This window comes from Neophocaena asiaeorientalis, unplaced genomic scaffold (genome assembly GCF_003031525.2).
Source record: "Neophocaena asiaeorientalis asiaeorientalis breed wild unplaced genomic scaffold, Neophocaena_asiaeorientalis_V1.1 scaffold246, whole genome shotgun sequence".
Taxonomy (NCBI): domain Eukaryota; kingdom Metazoa; phylum Chordata; class Mammalia; order Artiodactyla; family Phocoenidae; genus Neophocaena; species Neophocaena asiaeorientalis.
Genome location: NW_020174551.1, coordinates 3,843,221 through 3,868,084, shown reverse-complemented (window position 1 = coordinate 3,868,084; position 24,864 = coordinate 3,843,221). Strand labels below are relative to the sequence as shown.

Genomic DNA, 24,864 nt, shown 5'->3' with positions numbered 1-24,864 from the left:
CCCCACCATCATGACCTCATCTAAAGCTAATTACCTCCCGAAGGTCCCATCTCCAAATACCATCACATTGAGGGGTTAGGGCTTCAACACCTGAATTTGGAGGGAACACAATTGAGCTCATAGCAAATTTGTCACAGGAAGCTGAGGATGACTGTTTTCAGAATTCAGCTAAGTTGTGGAGATGAACATTACTGTTTGTGCTTCAGTGGCGGAGAAACTTTTAGCCAAAATGAGCCTTTTAGAGTATATGAATGTGTTATCTCTGTAGCTCTGGGTTGGTAGATTGATTAGAAGTTACTTTAATAATTACACTTCGTTATAGAAACCAAAGTCTATCTGTAAATTTCTCTCAAAATTTCATCTCAGGAACGTACAGTCTCTAGTGCCCCCATCTGCTGCATGGATAGGCCTGGTTGGGCACACTGTCATCTGGGCATTAAATATGGAAGAACTGTGGTCCACCTATGATGCGCACATAGCATCATTGTTTAATTCGTACTGCCTCACCAAGAACACGGTTTGTGAGAAGCATTTTAAGAAGTTGCCTGAATATGATGGTTTGGTGTCAGACTCGCCTGTTTGCTCTGGCTTTTGTCTGGCAGACACTCCATCTCCCTTTTCAAACCCTACCTTGGAAATGCTCCCCTCCAGGGAGGAAGATGAATCATACATGCAACTGCTGTGCAAAATGATTCAATAGAGTCTCAGAAACTGGAATGCAGGAAAAAGGCAGGGTGTAAACTGACTCAGTTGGGGCTGGGTGGGGTGGGTGGTGGTGGGCAAAGCAGAAGCTTATGATGTCAAGTTTAGGCAGAATCTGGCAAACTAGAATACTTCAGTGCGACGGGAAAAGAATGTGTATGGGAAGGTTGTCTAAGATTTCATAACAGCTTTCTGTGTTGCTCTTCTCACTGCCATAGAATTTAGAGACAACAAAAGAATCTTTTTCTAGATAGCCTCCCTGACTCAACCCCACAATCTGTCTAGATTCTAGACAGTGGTTTTCAACCATATCAGATTCAAAAAACCATACCCGTCTTTAACAACTAATATGAAATGCTCCTTTTTAAAAAATCCTGATTTATCCTTTATTATTCTCCTGTGACAAATGCTGTCAGTGCCCTACCCATATCCCTTTTGGTGCATTCTATACCTACACTCTCTATCTGAAAGTACACATGTAGCAGGCTGGAAGGACCAGAAGTAATGCTCTCTGGGGAAAGCCCTCAACCCATGTCTGGCAGTGTTGCTATATAAATATCCCCACTCCCTTGTCCCTTGTTCCTCCATGGGATGAAGCTCCATAGGGCCCAGAGCAGTTACTTGCTTGATGTACTTTTTACTGGATTTTTTCCCTTGCCCTGCCTTAATACCTCACTCCACTACTAGTGTTCTAGATCACTTTCCAAGCAAATCACCTCACTAGAATCCTTGCTCTGTGTCTGATTCTGGAGGAACCCAGACTAAGACACACAAAACTTACCCAAAAAAATCCATATATATAATGCCCTAGTAATAATAAAAAAGAGAAATTAAACAAATGTAGTTGATAAGATATATAAATTTCGATTTGTAAATATGGGATATCACTATACCAAAAGATATAATGAAGTAACACATGTTTGCACCTATAAGAAACTCCACCAGGGACGCAGCAGCTTCGAATGCAGACAGATACAGCCATGGCTGGATGGTGGTGTGTTGTAGTGACATGTTATACTTTGAGCAGCTTAACCATTAATGACCTGATTCTCTGAAATGGTGAACTTGATAAAGTCCAAGCAAACTGAAGTAAATTCATTCCTCAATTAAGGTAGCAGCATTCCAGAAAATTCAGTGTATGTTAAAACTGTGCAAAAATACTTTGTGTTCATATGTAAAGAGAAGTTGAGGTCTGGGGTCAGATAATTATAAGGTGGTTTTTGTTGTTGTTGTTTTTCCAGCAACATGAAAGTTCAGTGGGACATTTGAAAATTTGCAGGGCCTGAGGTGATTTCTCATTGTGTAGGGCAACTTCTGTCAAACTTTCTCAAAGAGCAGTGAGCGTGTCCCCTTTGCCCTCATTTTCTTAATCCCCATCCTGCTTGGCTGAAATGTAGAGGTGATGGCTGGAGCTCCAGCCACCATCTTGGAACAGGAAGATAAGAACACCACCACACCCCAAGGGGGCAAAGCAGTGAGCTGGAAGGAGCCTATTCTCTGAGAATTTCATGGAGCAGGGCTGCTCTGCCTCTGGACTTTTACATAAGCAAGATATAAACTTCTACTCTGTTAAGCCACTATTATTTGGGGTTTCTGTTTCTTGAAACTAAACCTACTTAAAGCAATATATAAAGTAAACCCTAAGAGTATCCTCAGCAGTAACCCATAACTTTTGCAACTGTGATCAGTGCCATGAAGAACTATATGGGCAATGAGAGGGAAGAGGGCACCTGAATGGAGTCAGGCCAGGGAAGGCTCTTCTGATCTCTGAATGATGGTGAAATCAACTAGGCAAAGAGGTGGAAAATAAACAAACTGACATTATTTGTCACTTGTTTTAAGAAAGGGGAGTAGAAGGAATGTTTCATGAAGTAGTAGTTTTCTTGTGCGTACAGCTGGTGATGGATAATTTAGAGAGGAAGTGCCACAAGGCAAGACTGTTTTATCCGATGTGGATCCTGGTGTGTACGTAGCACAGTGCCTGACTTGCTCAATAAACGCTGTTGAAAATATGTGCCTATGTATGTACTAAGAGCTGCGGGGCCAGTGTGATTGAGTGAGCTGTGTGCTGTTTGTTGATCTGCTCCCTAGCTCTGAATTCCTTCTGAAAGCTTGGGAAGGGAGCATGATACAGTCAGACAAAGGAGCAGACCCACCAGACAGCAAGGACAAGAAGGACGAGAAGCTTTCTACGGTAACCAATCCAGAGAATGGTATGTGGTGCCAGATTCCTTTTCTAGACCAGAAAGTTCTTTTAATATCCCTCTAAATATGTGATCCAATTTAGGTGCAGAAATTCTGATAGGCTTTTTGTGATTCCTACAAGGAATTTGTCATACAGTTTGAAGTGTCCTATTATTGCATCTATTAGTGATAAGTCTAAGCAATTTTCAAGGCAGGAAGGAAAGAAATTGACACAGTAGATTCAGAATCTCTTTTTTTCCTACCCCATGATGTTTTACTTTGCCTTAGAACTTCACAACTTGTTCACATTCGAAATATCACTGCAACAAATAGGATTTCTATGAAAATACTTGTAAAAGCAACGAAGCATTTACTAAATTCTTTTCAGTCCCTTTAATAGTGGAATCCTGAGCTATGTATTAAAGGCCTATTAGGAGAGTTTTTCAATAAGACTTTTCATAAAGGGTAAATACACATGGCACATGGTGGCATGTTTGAATTAGAGAAGGAGGATCCAGAAAACAACTAGATAATTTTGGAGTAAACCAGAGGCTGTTAAGATTGGGGAGGGGAAAGCAATATTGCTCTCATAAAATCTTTCATTTCTATACTATGATCTATTATTTCATCTAATGTTGGCAACAACCCTATGGGGAAGCTAACATATTCTCATTTTGCCACAAGGAAAGTAGGTTCCAGATAGTTGGATGGCTCTCTGAAGTTCACACAGTAAGTGATAGAACAGGGCTAGAGCAGAGTTTTGGGCCTTAAATCCAGTGTCCTCTCCTCTCCTCATGAGCCCCTGGCACCTGCCAGCAGTCTGAATTGTCCTTCACATTTACACCTGCCTTTCCACCCGTCACCCCATCTCTGCCCTCTCCCATTTGTAGGTATCTCCCAAATCCTGAGGCTTGTGCTACAAGAGCTGAATCTGTTCTACAGCCGAGACGTGAATGGAGTGTGTCTCCTGTACGACCTCCTTCACTCCCCGTGGCTGCAGGCTCTGCTCAAGGTGAGCGCTCCATTTCTCAGAAGCCTTAGCCTTGGGAGCAGAACTTACTCGTCCAACAGTGTTGCTTGTCAGTTGGCAGGAAATTTCAACTGGGAAAAAGTTCAGAGAAGAGCTACACAACCTCTTAGCTTAGGAAGGAATATACTTGGCTGGAAAAGAATATGGAAGCTCCTCTCTTTTCTGCCCCCAACTCCCTTTCTTCCAGAGACCCCTGAGGTCACACAGCAGCCACCACAAATGGCCATAGACAGCACCCTTAGCAGCTCTCTACAACCCTTTGTCCTTGAGGCCAACTCAGGACAAATAAAAATGCTTTAAAAATCATTCCTCTTTGTTTTCATAAATTAGGACATGAAATGTCTACAGCTCTGTTTAGGTATCTTAAGTTTTTCTTACTCTGAAGATCCCTTCTTTTTTTAAATTTGGCTAAAATTTCATGCACTATACAATAGAATCTGACTATAATTTTGTTCTTCTGAACAAATGTTATTAAGAAAGGTCCTTTTGAAGTTATTTTTTGGAGGATGTGTTTCCTTCACTTAAGTGAAATATGGTCAGCCTTATGATGCATGTTAATATTATATTCTTTAAGATAAGAAAGAAGTGTCAGCATACTTAGCATGAGCAAAGAGGTACTCCTCACAGCACTGGTTTTAAAACACCTGATTTCTTAATCCATTCATCCGTTGTTGGACACAGCGTTTTTTTCCATGCCTTGGCTATTGTGAATAAAGCTTCAATGAACATGGGGTGCAGATATCTTTTTAGGTAGTGATTTCATTTCACTATCACTATATACTCAGAAGTGGGATGTCCAGTGGAATATTATTCAGCCATAAAAAGGAAGGAATCCTCCCTTTTGCAACAGCATGGATGAATCTCAGGACATTATGCTAAGTGAAATAAGTCAGAGAAAGACAAATACTGTGCGATCTCGCGTGTGTGTGGAATCTAAAAAGGTGGAGCTCATAGAAGCAGAGAGAATAGTGGTTGCCAGGGACTAGGGGGAGGGGAAATAGGGAGATGTTGGTCAAAGGGTACAAATTTCCAGTTACAAGATGAATAAGTTCTGGGGAGCAAATGTACAGCATGGTGACTATATTTAACAATATTGTATTACATACTTGAAATTTGCTGAGAGAATAGATGTTACACGTTATCATGACACACAAAGTGGTAATTATGTGAAGTGATGGCGGTGTTAACTAACCTTATCGTGGTTATCGTTTTGCGTGTATCAAATCAACATGGCATACCCGTTAAATTTACACGATGTTCTATCTCAATTATATCTGAATAAAACTTTGGGGGATGGGCTTCCCTGGTGGCGCAGTGGTTGAGAGTCCGCCTGCCGATGCAGGGTACACGGGTTTGTGCCCTGGTCCGGGAGGATCCCATGTGCCGCGGAGCGGCTGGGCCCGTGAGCCATGGCCGCTGAGCATGCGCGTCCGGAACCTGTGCTCCGCAGCGGGAGAGGCCACAACGGTGAGAGGCCCGCGTACCGCAAAAAAAAAAAAACAAAAAAACAAAAAAAACTTTGGGGGAAACTACTTGATTTCTACCAGGCACTTTTCCCTCCTGGGAAGCTAATACACAGGTATGAATGCCGCTAAAGGCATTGCCTTTGCTACCACTGGTAGGCTGCTTGGCCTCTGTGCTCCCTGCATCAATCCACCAGCCTTAATCACTTCCAGGTACACTTGAGCTTGGGCACTGAGGTAGAGCAAGGAAGCCCCGCCATCCCAGATCCGGATGGAGACAGGCAGGGCTGAGCTGACCTCCTGGACCTCATTTCTCCAACTGTAAGAGAAACTAGATTTCTAAAATAAGATTAAGGTCTGCACTGCAGAGCTAGTCAGACCTTGGTATTCTCAGCCCAACCCTAGATCCTGGTATGGAAAACAATTCCTAAGGGTCAACAAAGACAAAGTTGGAATTTTTATAAACAACCTTTTACTGGAGAATTAAGGGAGGAAAGGGACAAAAGGTGAGCACAGAGTACAAATAAGCATGTATAGTGTGCCTGGCCTCTCATTCAGATCCCCTGGTGAACCTGAGCCCCTAACCCATGCCCTACGCAGCTACCCAGCCTGGAAGTTCCCACAGGTCTCTGGCTTCAAATCCTTATTGACCTCAAGCCTGGAAAACCCAGACTTGCTTAATTTAACAAGAGTAAAATTCACGTTTCTTTTTATCAATGATACTGTTTGGGGAAGAACAGTTTCCAGTGGCAGCCAGTAATTAAGCCTTTGAAGCGTTAGAGCCACCAGTCTTGAGTTCATTTCGCTTGGACAACTAGAGACACCTTATTAAAGGCCAACACACATGCTACCCAGCCACTTGTGCCATTGCTCAGGCTGAGTCTCCCCTGGGTGAGCCTTCCCTCAGTATGTCATTCTCTCCTCGTTGCCCCTTGGCAGGTTTATGACTGCCTCCAGGAATTTAAAGGAAAGAAGCTCATTCCTGCCACACCCCATGCCCAGGCGTTATCCTACGAGGTGAGGTGATTTTTCATCCAGAGAATAGTAGAGCTTTAACGTGATACCATTTTACTCATAGCGCTAGTTTAAATGCTCTAATGGAAAAGTTCAGTTGGTGATTATGCATCTGATAACTGTTTCTAATTGAGCTTTAATAGAAGGCCTGCTGTCTCCCCAAGTTAAAAGCAACAAGACACATTTTTAGCTTGTGTGCATTTCCCTCTTTTTCCCTAAACCGTGGACCTAATTATCCCCTGGAAAGAGGGTAATGTTGCCCTACTAATGATACCCAATTTACATCCCTATTCTGGGCTCCTGGACGGCAGGCTCCGATGTCCTCTGCCCCATCCCATCCTACTGAGATGTCTAATGGACCTCAAACTTTACATGTCCCCAGCGGAGCTCTTGGCTGTCCCATCTCCAAAGCCGCTCTCACCCCAGCCTTTTCCATCTCGCTAAGGACGTCTTTGTTCTTGCAGTACCCTGGCTGAAACCTCTGGGGTCATCTTTGACTTTTCCTTTCTCTCACACCCACACCCAGTCCTGTCAGCTCTAGTTTCAAAACATATCGAGAATCTCCCCACCTCTGCTGTGCCACCTAATATACAGCATCATTGTCTCTCACATGGATAATTGCGATGTAGCCTCCTACCTGGTCGCCCACTTTACTCTTGCTCCCCTGGGGTCTATTCCCATCATGGCAGCCAAAGAGATTCTGATTAAAGATGAGTCAAATCATGTCACTTCCCTTCTCAAACTCTTCCTACAACAACTTATCTCCGAGTAAACATCCGAATTCTTGCATAGTCAAACATAAGGTGGCCCCTGTTACCTCTTTGATGTCATACTCACCACTCTCTCCCTTATTCACTCTGCTCCAGCCAGTTGAACCCCTTGTGGTTGTTCGAACCAGACATGCTCCTACCGCAGGCCCTTTGCACTTGCTATTCCTTATGTCAGTAACGCCCTTGCCCGTATAGCCACACGATTTGCTTTCTCATCTCCCTCCAGTCTCCACTGAAATGTCACCTCACGGAGGCTTTCCCTGGTCACCCCATCTAAAATTGCAGTCCTCTCATAGCATTCCCTATCCACCTTCCCTATTTCATTTTTCTTCTTAACTCTTTTCATCATCAAATAAAACTCTTTTACTTATATATTTTATTTATTGTCTGTGGCTCCTCACTAGAATGTAAACTCCATGAGACTGGGGATTTTTGTGTGCCTATTCAGTGCTCTATTTGCGTCACTCAAAACAGTGCCTAGCACACAGTAGATGTTCAATGCATATTTGCTGAATGGATGCATAAATATAATCTGTTTTGTTTTTATTTATTGTCCATATTAAAAGAAATTTAAAAAAAAAACTTCTAACCTCAGCTCCAGTAATCAACAACTTGAATGGTTCTCAGCTGTCCACAGGGAAACACACACGTGATATTTAATTCAGTTGCAACCCCAGTGAGTGGAGGTGAAGCTTGCTAAACTGCTTGTTTTCATTTGACAATAGGTGATGGTCCTTGACTGCTAAAGATTCATGGAGCTGGTTAAAGTCTTGAAAGGGCTTATGTCATGTCAGAAAGCAGGTCTATGCCTAAACCAAAGCAAAGAGATCAGAATTTATTCTGTCTAGCACTTTTTTGTTGCAACAAACATTAAAATTGCTAATCAAATAATAAGCCCTAAAATACAAATTACTATTTCATTTTGCAACTGAAGAATGGAACAGCCCATGGGATTAAGCTACCTGGGTTCTCCAGGTAATTGAGCCTGTAGCTGGAGAACTCAGATACCTTAACCTGCCTATAAAGCATTCACATTAGCAAACAGCTATCTTAGAGCCACTAGAGGGATATTGCCTTGGCACATATGGCATTACAAAATTATGTTTGTTCTTCCTCCAAGCCTGCGATGTGCCAGGACTGGGGCACAGTGGTTTAGATCTACCCCAAATCTTGGATTCTACCTGCTGTAATGAAGTTTAATGATAAGGAAAGACTCTAAGCCCTGACTTTAAAGAGGAAAAAGAAGGCTTCAGTAACAGCTTTTCTTAGGTCAATATCATGTCAGTATACCTGTTATCCAACCTAGGTGATGTTAACTAGGTGATAAAGATTGTTAAAAAATTCACAATGTATGTTTTTCCACCAACCAGGTAGTGAAGATATTACATGAAACCCCCAAGTCCCCTGAGATCCAAGAGCTGAGACAAATCCTCCAGGCTCCACACTTAAAGGCAAGTGCTTGCTAAAATGGGCAAGATATAACCATCTGGCACATAGACAACGTTGGGAAGGAGAAATAAATGTGCTGGAACATGTGCTCTCTGAATAGATGTTCTATTACCGTATGTGGGTGACCAACAGACTGTACCTAAAAATGTGGAACTTGGATGTGACTGACTTAATCTCACTGGTCATGGAGACAAGCCTGCCCTATTTATAAGAAGGCATCCAGAACTTCCCATGGTGTCTTTTTTCCCCCCGGGAAAGCCATTGTTCCTCGAAAATTCTGCGGGGGCAATCGAGGTAGCATACATCTTAAGTTATTTTAAGTTTCAAATAGAGTGAGTGAAGGTGCTTGGAAAATACAGTATAATAATGATTAGCTCTATGAGGGGGTATATGAAGAACATTTGATTGCAGAATAGAAACCTATCTCATAGTACTTATAGATTTTGAGATCAATTTATCAACAAATTAGAATTTAAGAGGATGTCTGCACTTGGCGCAATGGGATTTATCAGTCAAAAAGTTTTATTCGAAGTGTCCATCATCGGATGAATGGATAAAGAAGATGTGGCACATATATACAATGGAATATACTCAGCCATAAAAAGAAACGAAATTGAGATATTTGTAGTGAGGTGGATGGACCTAGAGTCTGTCATACAGAGTGAAGTAAGTCAGAAAGAGAAAAACAAATACCATATGCTAACACATATATATGGAATCTAAAAAAAAAAAAAAAGGTTCTGAAGAACCTAGGGGCAGGACAGGAATAAAGACGCAGACATAGAGAATGGACTTGAGGACACGGGGAGGGGGAAGGGTAAGCTGTGACAAAGTGAGAGAATGGCATGGACATATATACACTACCAAATGTAAAATAGCTAGATAGTGGGAAGCAGCCACATAGCACAGGGAGATCAGCTCAGTGCTTTGTGACCACATAGAGGGGTGGGATAAGGAGGGTGGGAGGGAGGGAGATGCAAGAGGAAAGAGATATGAGGACATATGTATATATATAACTGATTTACTTTGTTATAAAGCAGAAACTAACACACCATTGTAAAGCAATTATACTCCAATAAAGACGTTTTTAAAAAGTTTTATTTCACAAGATAAACCTAGAGAATTTTCTCTGAGTTCCTACAAAGTTCTGTCCACCAGTCTCTGGCAGGGCTATAGAATGACTACTTCCCCATCTTGTGAAATGAAAATTGAACATACTGGGCCATGAGAAGGAACTCTTTGATCATACCCTAAAAGTAGAGGACTACTTTTTCTCATTCTGTTTTGCATGGGCCCTTAAGTGTCACTGATAATTAAACCAGCAAGATGTTTTGATTATTGCTCCTCATTCTACCTTAATTGGGGAAACTATTACAATAGTTGTTTTGTAGTTCAAGTTTATAGGAGCACCATGGATTACATGGGTTTCCAGGAAATGAGAATGTGACAGAATACATTTTATCAGAAATGAAAGAATATATTATGTGTTGCTTACCCTCTCTCTGCCTTGTTTCCTTATCTGTAAAATGGGGGAAATAAATATACTTGCCTCACAAGGATGTGGAGAAAAGGGAACATTTGTATCAATAAGCTGATGCAGCCACTGTGGAAAACAGTGTGGAGTTTTCTCAAAAAACTAAAAATAGAACTACCATATGACTCAGTAATTCCATTCCTGGGTATATGTCAAAAAACACCAAAAACACGAATCTGAAAAGATACATGCACCCCAATGTTCATAGCAGCATTATTTACAATTGCCAAGGTATGAAAGCGACCTAAGTGTCCATGAACAGATAAATGGACAAAGAAGATGTGGTATTTATTTACAATGGAATACTACTTAGCCATAAAAAAGAATGAAATTTTGCCATTTACAGCCACATGGATGGATTTGGAGGGCATTATGCTTAGTGAAATAAGTCAAACAGAGGAAGACAAATACTGTATGATGTCACATGTGGAATCTAAAAAATACAACAATCTAGTGAATATAACAAAAAAGGAGCAAACTCACAGATATAGAGAACAAATTAGTAGTTACCAGTGGAGCGGGGCAGGCAATATGGGAGTGGAGGAGTGGTAGGTATAAACAATTGGGTGAAAGATAGGCTACAAGGGTGTATTGTACAACATGGGGAATAGCCACTATTTTGTAATAACAGTAAATGGAAAGTAACCTTTACAAATTGTATAAATTTAAAAAATTAAAAAATATATATGCCTGCCTCAGGGTTATTGTGAAGATTGAGTTAATCCACATAAAACACTTAGAACTATGCCTGGAACGTACGTGTTGGTGGTTGTTGTATCTCACATAGTATTGAGTCAGCATCTTCTAGGTGGGTGTGTCCTATGTGTGACGTTTGTTCCCCTTTCCCTTCTCTGTTCCCAGGCCTTGCTCAGCGCCCATGACACCGTGGCTCAGAAAGACTTTGAACCTCTTCTCCCTCCACTGCCGGACAACATCCCTGAGAGCGAGGAAGCAATGAGGATTGTTTGCATGGTGAAAAACCAGCAGCCCCTGGTAAGGAAATCATTTTACCTTTTCATTTAGGATTACACGAGGGTTAATTATGAGCTAAGTTATGTCTAGTAATTACTTGGGCAATATTCTTGTCTGTAGTCACAGATGTAGTGTGAGGCAATCAGACAATGTGAAGGAATCCATGATAATAATGGCGAAACTGTATCTTAGTGAATTTTGCCTGTGATTTCAAACACATTACAGGTTGTAATGTTTTCAGGGAAGGTTTCTGCTTAGTGTTTTTGTTTTCTAAGAGCTGTGAGACATAAGAAATTCTTTTATTTTATTATTTGGCTCTGTGACATGTACATATATTTTACTCTGTTCTAATGTATTTGCCTACGTTTTTTTCCTCCATAAAGGGGAAGCTAAGTAAGGCATTAATTTGATTTTCTAAGCATAATCCCTTTGATTAGGTTGTAATTGTGAGAGTTTTCTTTACCTTTGGAAGGATCTCAATATTCTTTGATGTCTATGTGGTAGGATGTAGACTTTGCTAGAGCAAGGTTGAATGGCCTTTCCTTTTTCATGGCACAGTACGTATGGCCCTGGTTGGTATGAATACCCTTGTCCGAAAGACCAGAGCGACACTGAGGGAAGCCCCCAGGACAGCGGTCATGTTAGGTAAAAAGGGGTTCTACTGTACTCTCTCCCCAGGGAGCTACCATCAAGCGCCATGAGATGACAGGGGACATCCTGGTGGCCAGAGTCATCCATGGTGGGCTGGCAGAGAGGAGTGGTAAGCTGGAGCAGCAGGGTGCAAGCGTGACCAGGAAAACAGGGAATGATTGTTTAACCTTCCCAGGGAAGCCCCTCTTTCCTAACTGAGGTTGAGCTTTAATAAGTTCTATTGCTTGGTTACTAAGAAGGAAGAAAGGAATATTCCAGAGAAGTCCCATTGCCCTTCCTCACTGAGTCCCTCCATTCTAGGCACTAAATTAATGTTCCCTTACTTTACATTCCCATGTAAACCTAACAAGGTAAGTATTATCAGGCTATCATATAGATGAGGAAACTGAGGCTCAAAGAGATTAACCACCTAACTTGCTCAGGGTTTCACAGGGTGAGTCAGGATTCAAGTCCAGGTCTGCCCCACTCTATATTCCCAACTTTCACGCTTCACTTGGTCCTTCTGTGTTCAAAAAGGCATCTCTCTTCCCCGTCTTCAAACACCTGTTGCTTGCCTTTTCTACCAGAGAACCAAATTTCCTTCTTTTCATTACTGTGCTTCTGAAACGAGCTGTTCTGTACCTGCTATGTGTGTCCTCACTGCATATGACCCTGGAAACCTGGTGCAGGGTTCATACCCCAGTGTTCTTAGAGAAATTACCCAGGGACATCCTAGTTGCTAAGTCCACTGGCACTTCTGTCAGCCTCAGTTTTATTTTTACTTCTCCAATACATTTGATGTTGTTGACAATACCTTGCTTAAAATTTTCGTCATCCTTGGTTTCTGTTCTGTGATGTCATCCTGCTTCTTATCTGCACTGTCTTACCTCGTATTTCTCAAGCCTCAATCTTAACCCTCAAGTTTCTCCACATTTTCTCTTTTGAAGAATACCCCCCATTTCCTTTTCATCTGACATTTTCTCATGACCCCAACAGCTTTATTTTTCGTGTTATCTTCTTACCAGAGTTCCAGTTCCATTTTACAACATCAGATTAGTAAAAATATCACCACCAGTTAATACCCAGTGTTGGTGGAAAGGTAGAAAAATGCAATTCTCATGCACTTTGGCGGTGGTGTAAATTGGAATAGCCAGTTTGCTTTATTATTATTATTTCACCATGAAATTTAAGATGTCAGAGCCTGCTTGGGTTAGCGAGTTTGTTAAGGAGCTTTGGGATGGCTACCGCCATTTGTGAGAGGTTTTTTGTACCCCTCTTTGTTTTGTGTTCCTGTTTGCCTAGGGCTGTTATATGCTGGAGACAAACTGGTGGAAGTGAATGGAGTTTCAGTTGAAGGACTGGACCCTGAGCAAGTGATCCATATTCTGGTAACAGTCTCCTCCTTGCCTTCTCCATGGCTCAGTGCCACGTTACATCCAGCCCATGGCGTGTGCGCTGTAATTGGAGGGGGATTCGGGCCCCGCTAGGCAGCTTCCTCTCTCTAGGCCCCAGAACTTCTCTGTTTCTATGCAGCTCATCCGCCTTCCCCCATCCGCCTCCTCAGGGGATCTGGCCCCTTCTGGATACCTCCCTTCACAAGCTGCTCTTTCAGCCTCAGGAAGACTGCCAGACCGCCCAGCCCAGGTCCCTCGTCACCTGGGTTGCTCCATTGGAAACTGAGCCCGGGGTGGGCAGAGTGAGACTGTGGAGGAGTGTCTGAACCTGAGCAAACCACCCCTTGGTCCCCTTACATGTTTATGCAGTTTCCTTGAGGCAGCTTTGGGGTAGAAAAGAAGTTGCCAGAGGGCAGCATATGGGGAGGGGGACATCCTTGCTGGCCCTGCCACTGTCCTTGTGGTTGAAATGGTGGTGTGACCTGATTATATGAGCTTTTGGTAACTCTTTTCAGTTCCCATTCCCATCCTTCAAACCATTGCCCGATTCACTGTCTAGCTGTCAGTAGCCATAGAAGCTTTCCCCGCACACCTCCCCCCATGTACACCCCCAGGGTGGGGCCTGAGGTCAATTATTATATATTACATAGACTAGTGGTTCTCAAACTGGGTTCTTGGGGGAACTCTAGATTTTCATAGATGTGCCTTAGGGACTGAGAGGAGGAGTATTATAAGGAGTATTATATAAGGAGTATTATATAAGGAGTATTATATAAGGAGTATTATAAGGAGTATATACCAAGCACCGAAATATTTTGCAAACCACTAGGCAAGATTCTGTGTGGTATAAAAGATACTGCACCGGGAGCTTAAAGGACTGTCAGTCACAGACACACATGCCTCCACCTCAGCCCTTTAGGCTCCAGCTGTGGAGTTGCCAGGACAGTGGGGTTGTGAAATTCCCAAGTGAGACCGATATCTTTCTTGCTAATCTCTAGGATCTCCAATGCCCATCACGGTGTGTGTGACAGGGGGGTTCTTACCTCTCCCATCAAAGTAAGAGGCTCTCTGTTTCCTCCACCATTAGTTTGGAGACGTCAGTTCCCCCCAGAAGACTTGGGGGCCCTTTATCTTCTTCCGCATAAGACTAGGCTGCCTGATGCAGAAATCAGTATTCAGGAAATAATTACTGACTGAGATATGAGGAGGGAAAGTCAGACCAAGAGCTCCTCTCCTTCCTTAGTGCCTGTGGGAAGGCCTTGCTGAGTGTTGTGTCCCGGCAGCAGCGAGATGGAGGGTCCCTGTGAGAAGCCAGGCCTCAGTGTGGGTGTTAACAGACCAGTGATCCTGGAAGTCCCACAGCAGGACAGAAGTGAAGCTAAATTTCTTCCTAATGTCCATTTCTGGGTGGTGATATTTAGCTGTTGAGCCCTTGTAAAAGCCCCTGTGGGAGATGTCACCATTTGACCTGCACACATTGAATTGTAACTTCTGTCTGCCAAACCCCAGTAACCCAGTGAACTCTGCGATTTGTCATTCTTTCCTCTGACATTTTCTAGGCCATGTCTCGTGGCACAATCATATTCAAGGTGGTTCCAGTTTCTGACCCTCCTGTTAATAGCCAAAAGATGGTAAGAGTTTACTGAGCCTTCATACCCACACACAGGAAATCCTCCAATAACAATAACAACCGTGATGTACTTTGTATCTTATTACTATCCTCTATAATGTATTGAAGATTTGTTCAATACTGTATTGCATATTTTTCGATGCTGATGACATGAGAGGCAAATCAGTAAGTGAATACAATAACAGGAGATGGGGTACCAAGAAGTTAAGAAGTAACATCAAGAATGGTGAGCATTTGAGCAAAAACTTCTCAGAGCTGAAAGATTCTATTCCCAAACTCACTTTTTTTTTTTTTTTTCATGGCTCTTAGACTCAGTTCAAGAAGGAAGTTCTTTTTGGTGAGGTTGGAGAGGAAAGATAGCACCAGTAGGTGGAAGAGTGGGAGAGATGGTTTTAAGTCTTAACAACCCGGGGGTAAGGATTCTTCTGAGGTGTGCACCTACTGTCAGGTATATGTTCGTGCCATGACTGAGTACTGGCCCCAGGAGGACCCTGCCATACCCTGCATGGATGCCGGCTTGCCTTTCCAGAAGGGGGACATCCTCCAGATTGTGGACCAGAATGATGCCCTCTGGTGGCAAGCCCGGAAAATCTCAGACCTTGGTACCTGTGCTGGCCTAATCCCTTCCACGCACCTTCTGAAGAGGTAAGAAAAGTCATCACTCCTGGACTCAAGACCGAGCCATCAGGAAACAAAACGTTTTCTCAGGCTTCTGTTATTGCAGTTAAGATGAGAGAAAGAGAGACAAGCAGATAGATGAACACACACTGGTCTATAAATCCAAATGTCAACTTGTCAATATGCTCTAAACATCTTAAACACCAAAGGGACCAGAATAATCGTATCAATTAGAAAAGAGAGAAGAGTAGTTGGGAAGCTAAATTAAACTTTTAAAGGTAGTTCTGACTCCCTCTATAATCTTTCAAGGCTGAGTTGAAAGCTCAGTTACTGAATCTCAACTTTCCACCATCACCTTGGTGCTATTGAGGTCCAAGGAAGGGATTAAGGATAGAAAGAAAATAGAATGAGAGGTCCAAGACTCAGCCAATGTTAAGAGATCATGAAGAAGAAAAGGAACTAGCAAAGGAGACTGAGAAGGAATGGCCGGTGAGGCAGACCAAAATCAAGATGGTAGAGTGTCCTGATCAACTATGTCAACCACTGCCTAGGGGACTGAGAACTGACCACTGGATTTAGCAACAGAAGTCATTGGTGATCTTGATAAAAGCAATTTCAGTGGATGAGGTGGGACCAAAATCTTAGTAAAAGGGGATTTAAAGACATTGACAACAATGAGCATGGAAAATTTTTTGAGACATTTTGTATAAAGCAGAGCAGAACAATGGACAAATAGCTAGAGGAGAAAGTGGAGTGGTATGAGAGAACTTTTTTAGATAGGGTAAATGGTAATGGGAAAAATCCAATGAGAGGGAAAATTTTATGATACAGGAGAAAGAAGGGAACATTGCTGCTCTTGTTGTCCTTGGGGAAGCAGGAGGAGATGTGATGGAGCCTATAAATAGAGGGGTTGGCCTTATACAGGATCATGAACAGTTCACCCACAGTAATAGTAACAGTAGGGAATCCAGAGTGTGTGGGCACAGCTGAGGGTGAGGGATATGGTGGGAGTTAGTGGAAGGTCTCTTCCATCTGCTCTTATTTTCTCAGTGGAATAAGCAATGTCATAAGCTGAGAGTAAGGGTGGGTAGGAGATATTGGGAAGGAAAGAGGAGAAAGCTTGAAAAGTTTCTATGAGAACTGGAGAGCAAATTGGTTAGATAAATACAGTAGCATCAGCATTAAGGGCCCACTTAAGGTTAAAGGTCATAAATTTATAGTGATTCTGGTCAGCTTCCTGGCAGGCAGGGCCAGATTAGACAGGGAGTCAGATTTAACAGTAAATCAAGAGAGGGACAAGGGAGTGATTTTAATGAAAGACCATGACATTTAAGCTTGTTAAGGAGGGAGGTGACATGGTAGGGTCAGTGGAAAGGAAGTCAGATCAATGGATTATAGATCCCTATGGGGTTGATAGATTATTGGGGTTGGGAAGATAGGAGGTGCTGGTAGAAGAAAGGGATGCTGTATATAGAAATTATATAGAGATTGTAGTTTTGGGTACTGAAAGGCCTAGGGTATGACAGTGGGATGCAGTGGCTGAGGTCGTTGGAAGAGAGGAGATCAAGGAACCAAGAGGCCAGGGTGTTGGAAGGGACATCTTTGTGCCTAATAAAATCGTCATGCATTATGATAGAGCAGTGTTAAAAGCATGGGAGTTAGCAGGAATAATCTGAGAATGGCTTCCAGAAGAGTCGGGGAAATGGCTTTCAAAGCGAGGGCATCTAGGGAAGAGGGATATAGTCTGGAGATGGCCAGGAGAAGCAGAACACAGACCCCACCTCCAGGCCCCATGGAGTGAGGGCCTCATGCAGTGGTGTGCTGGAGCCAGCTCACAGAGCCTGTGTGCACCCTTCTCACACCCACGGTCGGTGACGTCAGGGTGGCAGCTTGAAACCAGCCCCAGTGGGAATATTGACACTAGGAAAACCTGCAAAGCTGCACATGAGGACTCATCTCCCCGGGCTGGTTTACCCACACACCACTGGGAGTGGGAGAGGAAGGAGCCACCTCTCAAAAGGGGCAGGGGAGCAGTGAGCTCAGGGGGACCTGGGTTTAGTTAGAACAAGAAGGTGAAGGGCTCACTCAAAGTGCAGGGGGAGGTTTTAGAGATTTCGTTGGAGATTTACTGCCAGTTCCAGAGGGTGTGTGAAAGGGCTTCAGGGAGTGGCAGGTGGTGGATGGAGCCTTACAGGGATTAAAGTGCAGAGGATAAGGGATGACCTGAGGACACACACAGGGATAAAGCCCTAATGAGATTAGTCCTCATGGTCTCAGAGCAGAGAGTGGCAAGGAGATTCCAGTGGGGCTCTTGCAAGGAGCACACAGAAATGGCAGGTTTACTAGGTTAGCGCACAAATAAAGGACAACGGAAGGAACTGAAGTTCATATGGCTCTAAAGGGACTGTAGAGAGCTTCACAGCCTGGGAGGGAAACCAGAACATGCGGTGAAAATTCTGAGACCAGCTGGAGCGGGCTAACATGCCAGAGAGGCAGGTGCCATGCCTCATGCAGTGAAGCTCTGTGGCATGTGCACCAGTGATCTCAGGCCAGATTTTCACCCTAAGTCAGTGTGACTCTGAAAAGATGCTGTGAGGCAGGAAAGAATGGTAAGAAAGGCCATGCATTTGGAGAATGTATTTGACAGTGTGTTTGGAGGTGAAATCTCCTTGTTCACTTGGTTGGAAGCAACAGAATTCTAGGAAACGTTCTATCCTGGATCTATTTCACCTGGGTTAACCTGGATTAATTTCTTTTTTCCTTCTCACAGTGTATTTCTTTTTGCATAGGAAGCAACGGGAGTTCTGGTGGTCTCAGCCATATCAGCCTCACAACAACCTCAGATCCACCATATGTGAGTGTGCTGACACCTCAAACCCAGCCTGTGCATCACGAGAAAGACAGCTCCCTCTCCCCCAGGGCTGGCTTCCCGCCCAACAGAGGATCTTTAAATGTCCCCATACCCCAGATAGCCTCCTGGCAGCCATCTGAAATCCTACCATAGACATTCATTCCTTTGGATTTAGAAGAGTTTTCAGTTTGTGAAAATGCAAATGTTCTTGTGATCGCTCCCTGGCTTGAAGTCCCCTGAGGTGCCTACAGCTAGTCCATACATTATACACCTACCGGCAAGCAAGGCTGCAGAACGGCACAGTTTGTGTGCCTTTGATGAGTAAACATGGGACTGAATTGTTATTTAATGAGTGTAGTTTGTTCACTTCACAGTGTTTTAGATGGCGGTGGAGGAATGGTCAGCAAAGGGATTCATGGTGGCGAATGCTTGTGAACGACTTACTCCCTTAATGAAGGGTGTCAGTAGCTCATAGAGCCCAGCTAGAACCTGCTGATCAAGAACCGTCTGAAATGCTCTCTGGCAGGAGTTACAGAAGGGGAAGAGGTGCCCAGAGGAGGGAGAGGGAGAGGGGCACGGACAGGAGGCTGGGAGGGCACTAAAGTAAATATAGATTTGCCCATGGAGAGTCATCATCCGCTTTACTTCTCAATTCTCTAAGCCAAATATTATTTTTTTTTCCCTTGAAAAGATATGATGACAGCTATAGAGACATTTTTGAAAGAAAACACTTAAAATTCCTTTACACTGACCATATTTTCATACTGTCTTCCAGTTATAGAACCATATTTTACATGGTTACAGTAACAGTTGCAATATTACTTTTTAAAAGTTAATTAATTAATTAATTTTTGGCTGTGTTGGGTCTTCGTTTCTGTGCGAGGGCTTTCTCTAGTATGGCATGTGGGGGCCACTCTTCATCGCAGTGCGCAGGCCTCTCACTATCGCGGCCTCTCTTGTTGCAGAGCACAGGCTCCAGACGCACAGGCTCAGTAGTTGTGGCTCACGGGCCTAGTTGCTCCGTGGCATGTGGGATCCTCCCAGACCAGGGCTCGAACCCGTGTCCCCTGCATTGGCAGGCAGATTCTCAACCACTGCGCCACCAGGGAAGCCCTGCGATACTACTTTTTTCTTTAACTTGACATTTTATCAGAAACATTTGTCATGATATAATCTTCATAGTGATATTTTAGTTATTTCCCCTGTGCTTTGAAAAGTTTGTTTACCAAACCAGATTGAAGTACTTCTTTAACCCATTTTCCTATTCCATGTATCAAAGGCATGTGAAAGTGCTAACTAAGCTTCTAACCAATATCTGATAACTAGTAGGGCCACGGGTTGACATCTAACTTGCTTGCATAGCCTATGTGCCATTTCTATTAGAATTTTGCAAAGTCCATCCTGAAAAGAGTTTGCAGCCACATATTATTATCCTTACAAATCTCTGAGTCCAGGAACCCCAAGTATGGAGCCACTGAGTTAAAGGGTCACCTCTCACAGGGATGTTTCTTTCTTTTTTTGTTTTTAAGTTTATTTATTTTATTTATTTATTTTTGGTTGCATTGGGTCTTTGTTGCTGTATGCAGACTTTCTCTAGTTGTGACGAGCGGGGGCTACTCTTCGTTGCAGTGCGGGGGCTTCTCATTGCGATGGCTTCTCTTGTTGTGGAGCACAGGTTCTAGGGCTCACAAGCTTCAGTAGTCGTGCCACACGGGCTCAGTAGTTGTGGCTCACGGGCTCTAGAGCTCAGGCTCAGTAGTTGTGGTGCACGGGCTTAGTTGCTCTGCGGCATGTGGGATCTTCCTGAACCAGGGCTCGAACCCATGTTCCCTGCATTGGCAGGCGGATTCTTAACCACTGTGCCACCAGGGAAGCCCCAGGGATGTTTCTGATGGAGCATATCATTTTCTAAACTATCAGGTCATTTCTTTTTAACTGTTGTAGATGATATTGCAAATAAATATTATTTTGTATCTTTCTGTTCTGCCTGAATGTTACCATGGGAAAAAAAATCTCAGGAAAGGGTTACTACTCAGGATGCATAGGCAACTTTATTACTCAAGAGTTATTGAAAAATTCCAGGCGTATGTTAGTTTACAGATGTTATTAAAAAGTTATTTGCTGAATATGCACTTGTAATTGTCATCCCTCTTTCTTTCCCTCCCTCCTCTCTCTCTCTCCTTCCTCTCTCTCCTCCTTCCTTCTTTTCTTCCTCCCTTTCTCTCTCTCTTTCTTTCCTTCTTTCCATTCCAGACTTGAGTTCCTAAAATATAATGAATAAATAATAAGCGCATCAATTCAGAAATGAATAGAATGCAACTCTTACAGAGCTTATCGGGATAGAAGGGAATAGGATTTGCCAGAAGCAAACAGATCCCATTTCCAACAAGGCTCATAAATTTATTGGTTTCTATAGGATATTCACTTATCATTTTGTTACTAAATCTCCATTGAATTTTTAGAGAATAATTTTGGCACATTGCTTTTCTTACTGTAGGTAAATTAATCTGATATTCTATAGCATAAACTATTGTGCCCGCTCTCTCTTTTTTCCCCTGCTTCAATCATTTTTCTGTACCCAGCGATTTCTATGGAAGAAGGTAAGAAATAGTATTTGTGAGGAAAAAAAACTCATCTCCAAAGCCTCCTAGAAATTTCCTATCGTTTTCTTAATTCACTTCAATTTCAATTCACTATTTATTAAGCTCTTCCTGTGTACCTCATAGTGTGCTAATCACTAATACCCTAATTTATAAAAAGATGTCAGTCAAAAGAACACACACTGTGTAATTGTTCTTAACACTGAGAGGAATACAAGAAAAGAGAACCAACATTTACAGGCAGCCCCAGAATCTAACACAGCACATGGTAAGAATTCAATGAAAGTTGTGAAACTGATCCTCTGTTTTGTTTCAACTGCTTTGTACACAATGTCTAAAAATAACCCTGTAATGAAATTGTTATTGTTCCCATTGTATGGATGAAAAGATTGATAAGGTAAGAACATTGTCAGAAGTTGCAAACAGCATGGTCTGGATTAAAGTTGCTCTCTGTCTGAAGGGCACTACATCAGGGGCAAATGGGGCCTCCAGTTATTACCTCTCCCTTCTCCATGCTCAGACACCAAGATGACTCATTATGATGGCAAACACACACACACAAGCAAGAAAGCAAGACGCTGTCTACTTGTGGAGAGGGGAAAAGAAGAGAGAAGAGCAGTCCCCTTTGCCACCATCCACATTTCATCCCTGAAATTGGAAAGGGGAGGGGGAGGAACATGGACAGGCCCTTGGGTCCCTGTGGTCTTGCTGGGTGACAAGCCCACTGTCTGTCAGCTCAGGCTGCCATAGCAAGATCACACAGACTGGGTGACTTTAACCACAGACATTTATTTCTCACAGTTCTGGGGGCTCTAAGTCCAAGATCAATGTTCTGACAGGGTTGGTTTCTGAGGAGACTTTTCTTCCTGGCTCGCAGATGGCTGCCTTCTCTCTGTGTGCTCACATGGCCTTTCCTCCGTGAATGTGGGGTGGGAGAAGTATGTGGGGAGAACGGGAGAAGAGAGAGAAAGAGAGAGAGATAGAGATTAGTGTGGTTTCTTTTCCTCTTCTTATAAGGCCACCAGTCCTTTTGGATTAGGGCCCCAACTTTATGACCTCATTTAATCTTAATTATCTCCTTAGAGACCCCATCTCCAAATACAGTCATCTGGGGGCTAGGATTTCAACATATGTATGCATTTGTGGAGGGTACAAATCAGTCCATAACACTCACCCTAGCCCATAGTGTGGAATTGTTCATTTTTTATAAAAGATTTATTTATTATTTATTTATTTTAGGCTGCGTTGGGTCTTAGTTGTGGCGTGTGGGATCTTTGTTGAAGCATGCAGGATCTTTCGCTGCAGCGCGCGGAATTCTCTCTAGCTATGGCGCGCGGGCTCCAGAGCACGTGGGTTCTGTAGTTTGCGACACATGGGTTCTCTAGTTGAGTTGCCCAAACTCAGTAGATGTGGCATGCAGGCTTTGTTGCCCTGCAGCATGTGGGATCTTAGGTCCCCCACCAAGGATTGAACCCGCATCCCCTGCATTGTAAGGCAGATTCTTTACCACTGGACCACCAGGGAAGTCCCTGGAATTGTTAATTTTGAGAGCGCAAAATCCGTGGCTCTTTTAGACCCCAGAGTTACATATTAGAAAAACCGTGACTACTTGTGCTGTTATTAGAGAGTCTCTCCTGGCCTCTGTAAAACAGGAATGCCAATTTTAGTTTTTGTTTGCCTTTAAATCAAAACCCTCTAGTTATGTGCTAGGAACTAATGAATTCACCGTTATAAATTACTGATCTGGAAAATAATCTCTAAATGAATATAAGGAATTGAACGACAGTGTTAAAAATCTCAGCTATGTTACTTGTTCATCTGTGCTCCTATCTCTATAAAACAGTATTATTTCATAAAATTGTTCATATTGCATATTTTACTTAAAAACAATCAATGATATGATCTTTAAGGAAGTGATGATAAATTTATTATATTACTTTATAATATTATAGCTTATTATACAAACTATAATTTGCACTTTTACAACATATAAGACATTTATTAAAATAGTATTTATTGATCACCTGGGAATTGTGGGTATTGTGCTAGGCTCAAGATATACAGTGCCGAAAGAAAAAAAAATTTTTTTAACAACGTATGTTCAAATCAACTATTCTGATATTAAAAGGGAAATTCAGTTTAATAGATAATTAGTCATGTGCCTACTATGTGGAAGACACTAAGCTCTATAAAATACATAAAAATTAGTTAAGATGATTTCCACTTTTCAAGGAGGTGTCTAGGAGGGCTAATAAGGCAAACACCCAAATGATTATATTATGAGGCAGAGTAGATGTGCAACAGCAGAGAATTCAAGGTAGTAGGAAGAAAATGCTGTGCAGTTCATGGCAAGGATATTCATTTTGATCAGTGTTGAGATGGACCTTGAAGTATTACAGGCTAAGGGAACAGCCTAAGCAAAGGCACAGAGGAAGAATCAATGGAGTCTGCTCTAACAGGAGTGTAAGATACAAGAAAGAGACAGCAGTTTTCAAAGCTGGGTTTGGGTCACACTGTAAAGAGCTTTGAGTATTAGGATGAACAGTTTTAAAAGTTATATTCTTTTATTCTCATACATACATCCCAGCTAAAGGTAAAAATAATTAACATTATTGAGCACTTACCATGTGCCTGAGCTTTTCCTGCATATCTCAATCCTATCCTATGTGGTAGGTATTATTACTACCCCCATTTATAGACAGAAGATGAGGCTTAGAGGTAAACTAATTTGTCCAGTATTCAAAAGCCTGTGCTTTTAGAATTTTAACCATTCGATGTCCTGTGGCCTCCCATAGCCTACATTTTCATTTAGTACAGTAGAGCCCTTTTTATCTCTCCGAGTGAGAGATAGCTGTAAGAATAACACGATTACAGGGTGGTCTGAGTTTCATTGCCATAAGCCTATACATAGGGAATTTCATTTGTGATACTAACATTTTAACTTCAAGTTTTCCCTTTCTATGCTCTTTTATAGAAGATGACATGAAGATTGACGAGAAATGTGTGGAAGCAGGTAGCATTTCCTCTTGATACATTTACCACCAGCAGAAATATGAAGCAGCTCAGCTATAGATTTCCTGAAGCAGTCAGTCAAAGGGGCCACAGGCCTATTTTCTGGAAGAAATGTGTAAAATAAATCCCCCACCGCAGCCTTTTTCTGTGGTTCTGACACATGGAAGGGAAGCACAGCTGCAGGAATGTCTCCATGCTTCAGACCAACCTTTTAGAAAGTGTTCTAGAAAGCAGTATTCTGGAAATGATCACAGGAACACACAGTAACACTCAGGTGTTACATTGTGAAATACTATAAAATATTGAGATATCAGATTTTTATTTTTAAATTTTTATTTATTTATTTTATTATTATTATTATTATTTTGCGGTACGCGGGCCTCTCACTGCTGTGGCCTCTCCCGTTGCGGAGCACAGGCTCCGGACGTGCAGGCTCCGGACGCGCAGGCTCAGCGGCCATGGCTCACGGGCTCAGCCGCTCCGTGTCATGTGGGATCCTCCCGGACCGGGGCACGAACCCGTGTCTCCTGCATTGGCAGGCGGACTCTCAACCACTGCACCACCAGGGAAGCCCCTATTTATTTATTTTTAAAACACCTTTATTGGAGTATAATTGCTTTAAAATGATGTGCTAGTTTCTGCTGTATAACAAAGTGAATCGTCTATACGTACACATACATCCCCATATCTCCTCCCTCTTGCGTCTCCCTCCCACCCTCCCTATGAGATATCAGATTTTAAAAAAGCAAAATATCTATTTTGTTATTGTTTGATACCATTTTCTGGTAGATTCTAGTATAGATCAATAGTCATGTGTTCCAAATTTCTGAGAAATACTTCACATTTCTGTTTTTAGATTTTGTTTTGGAAATTGGGAGAAGATTTTTCAAATTTAGTGGCAGAACTAAGATTGGTTCAAGAATCACTAGGATTTTGTTGGAAGACTAGTTGAAGAGTCTTTAGTCTGATAGGTGACTTTGTCTTGGCTTTATGGGTTAATCTAGTTTTTAG

General features: G+C 42.6%; 1 protein-coding gene across 1 annotated transcript in view; it reads left to right on the top strand.

Moving 5' to 3' along the window:
- Positions 1-2,827: 2,827 nt before the first annotated feature.
- The window catches only part of MPP4 (MAGUK p55 scaffold protein 4), a 37,816-nt gene continuing 15,779 nt past the window's right edge, over positions 2,828-24,864 (top strand). The window contains exons 1-12 of the mRNA XM_024757373.1: positions 2,828-2,915; positions 3,777-3,898; positions 6,319-6,396; positions 8,534-8,614; positions 11,008-11,139; positions 11,797-11,878; positions 13,051-13,136; positions 14,702-14,773; positions 15,221-15,417; positions 18,180-18,244; positions 20,824-20,841; positions 23,816-23,854. Coding sequence (XP_024613141.1) covers positions 2,828-2,915; positions 3,777-3,898; positions 6,319-6,396; positions 8,534-8,614; positions 11,008-11,139; positions 11,797-11,878; positions 13,051-13,136; positions 14,702-14,773; positions 15,221-15,417; positions 18,180-18,244; positions 20,824-20,841; positions 23,816-23,854 — 1,060 coding nt within the window. The remainder of the gene's footprint in view (positions 2,916-3,776; positions 3,899-6,318; positions 6,397-8,533; positions 8,615-11,007; positions 11,140-11,796; positions 11,879-13,050; positions 13,137-14,701; positions 14,774-15,220; positions 15,418-18,179; positions 18,245-20,823; positions 20,842-23,815; positions 23,855-24,864) is intronic.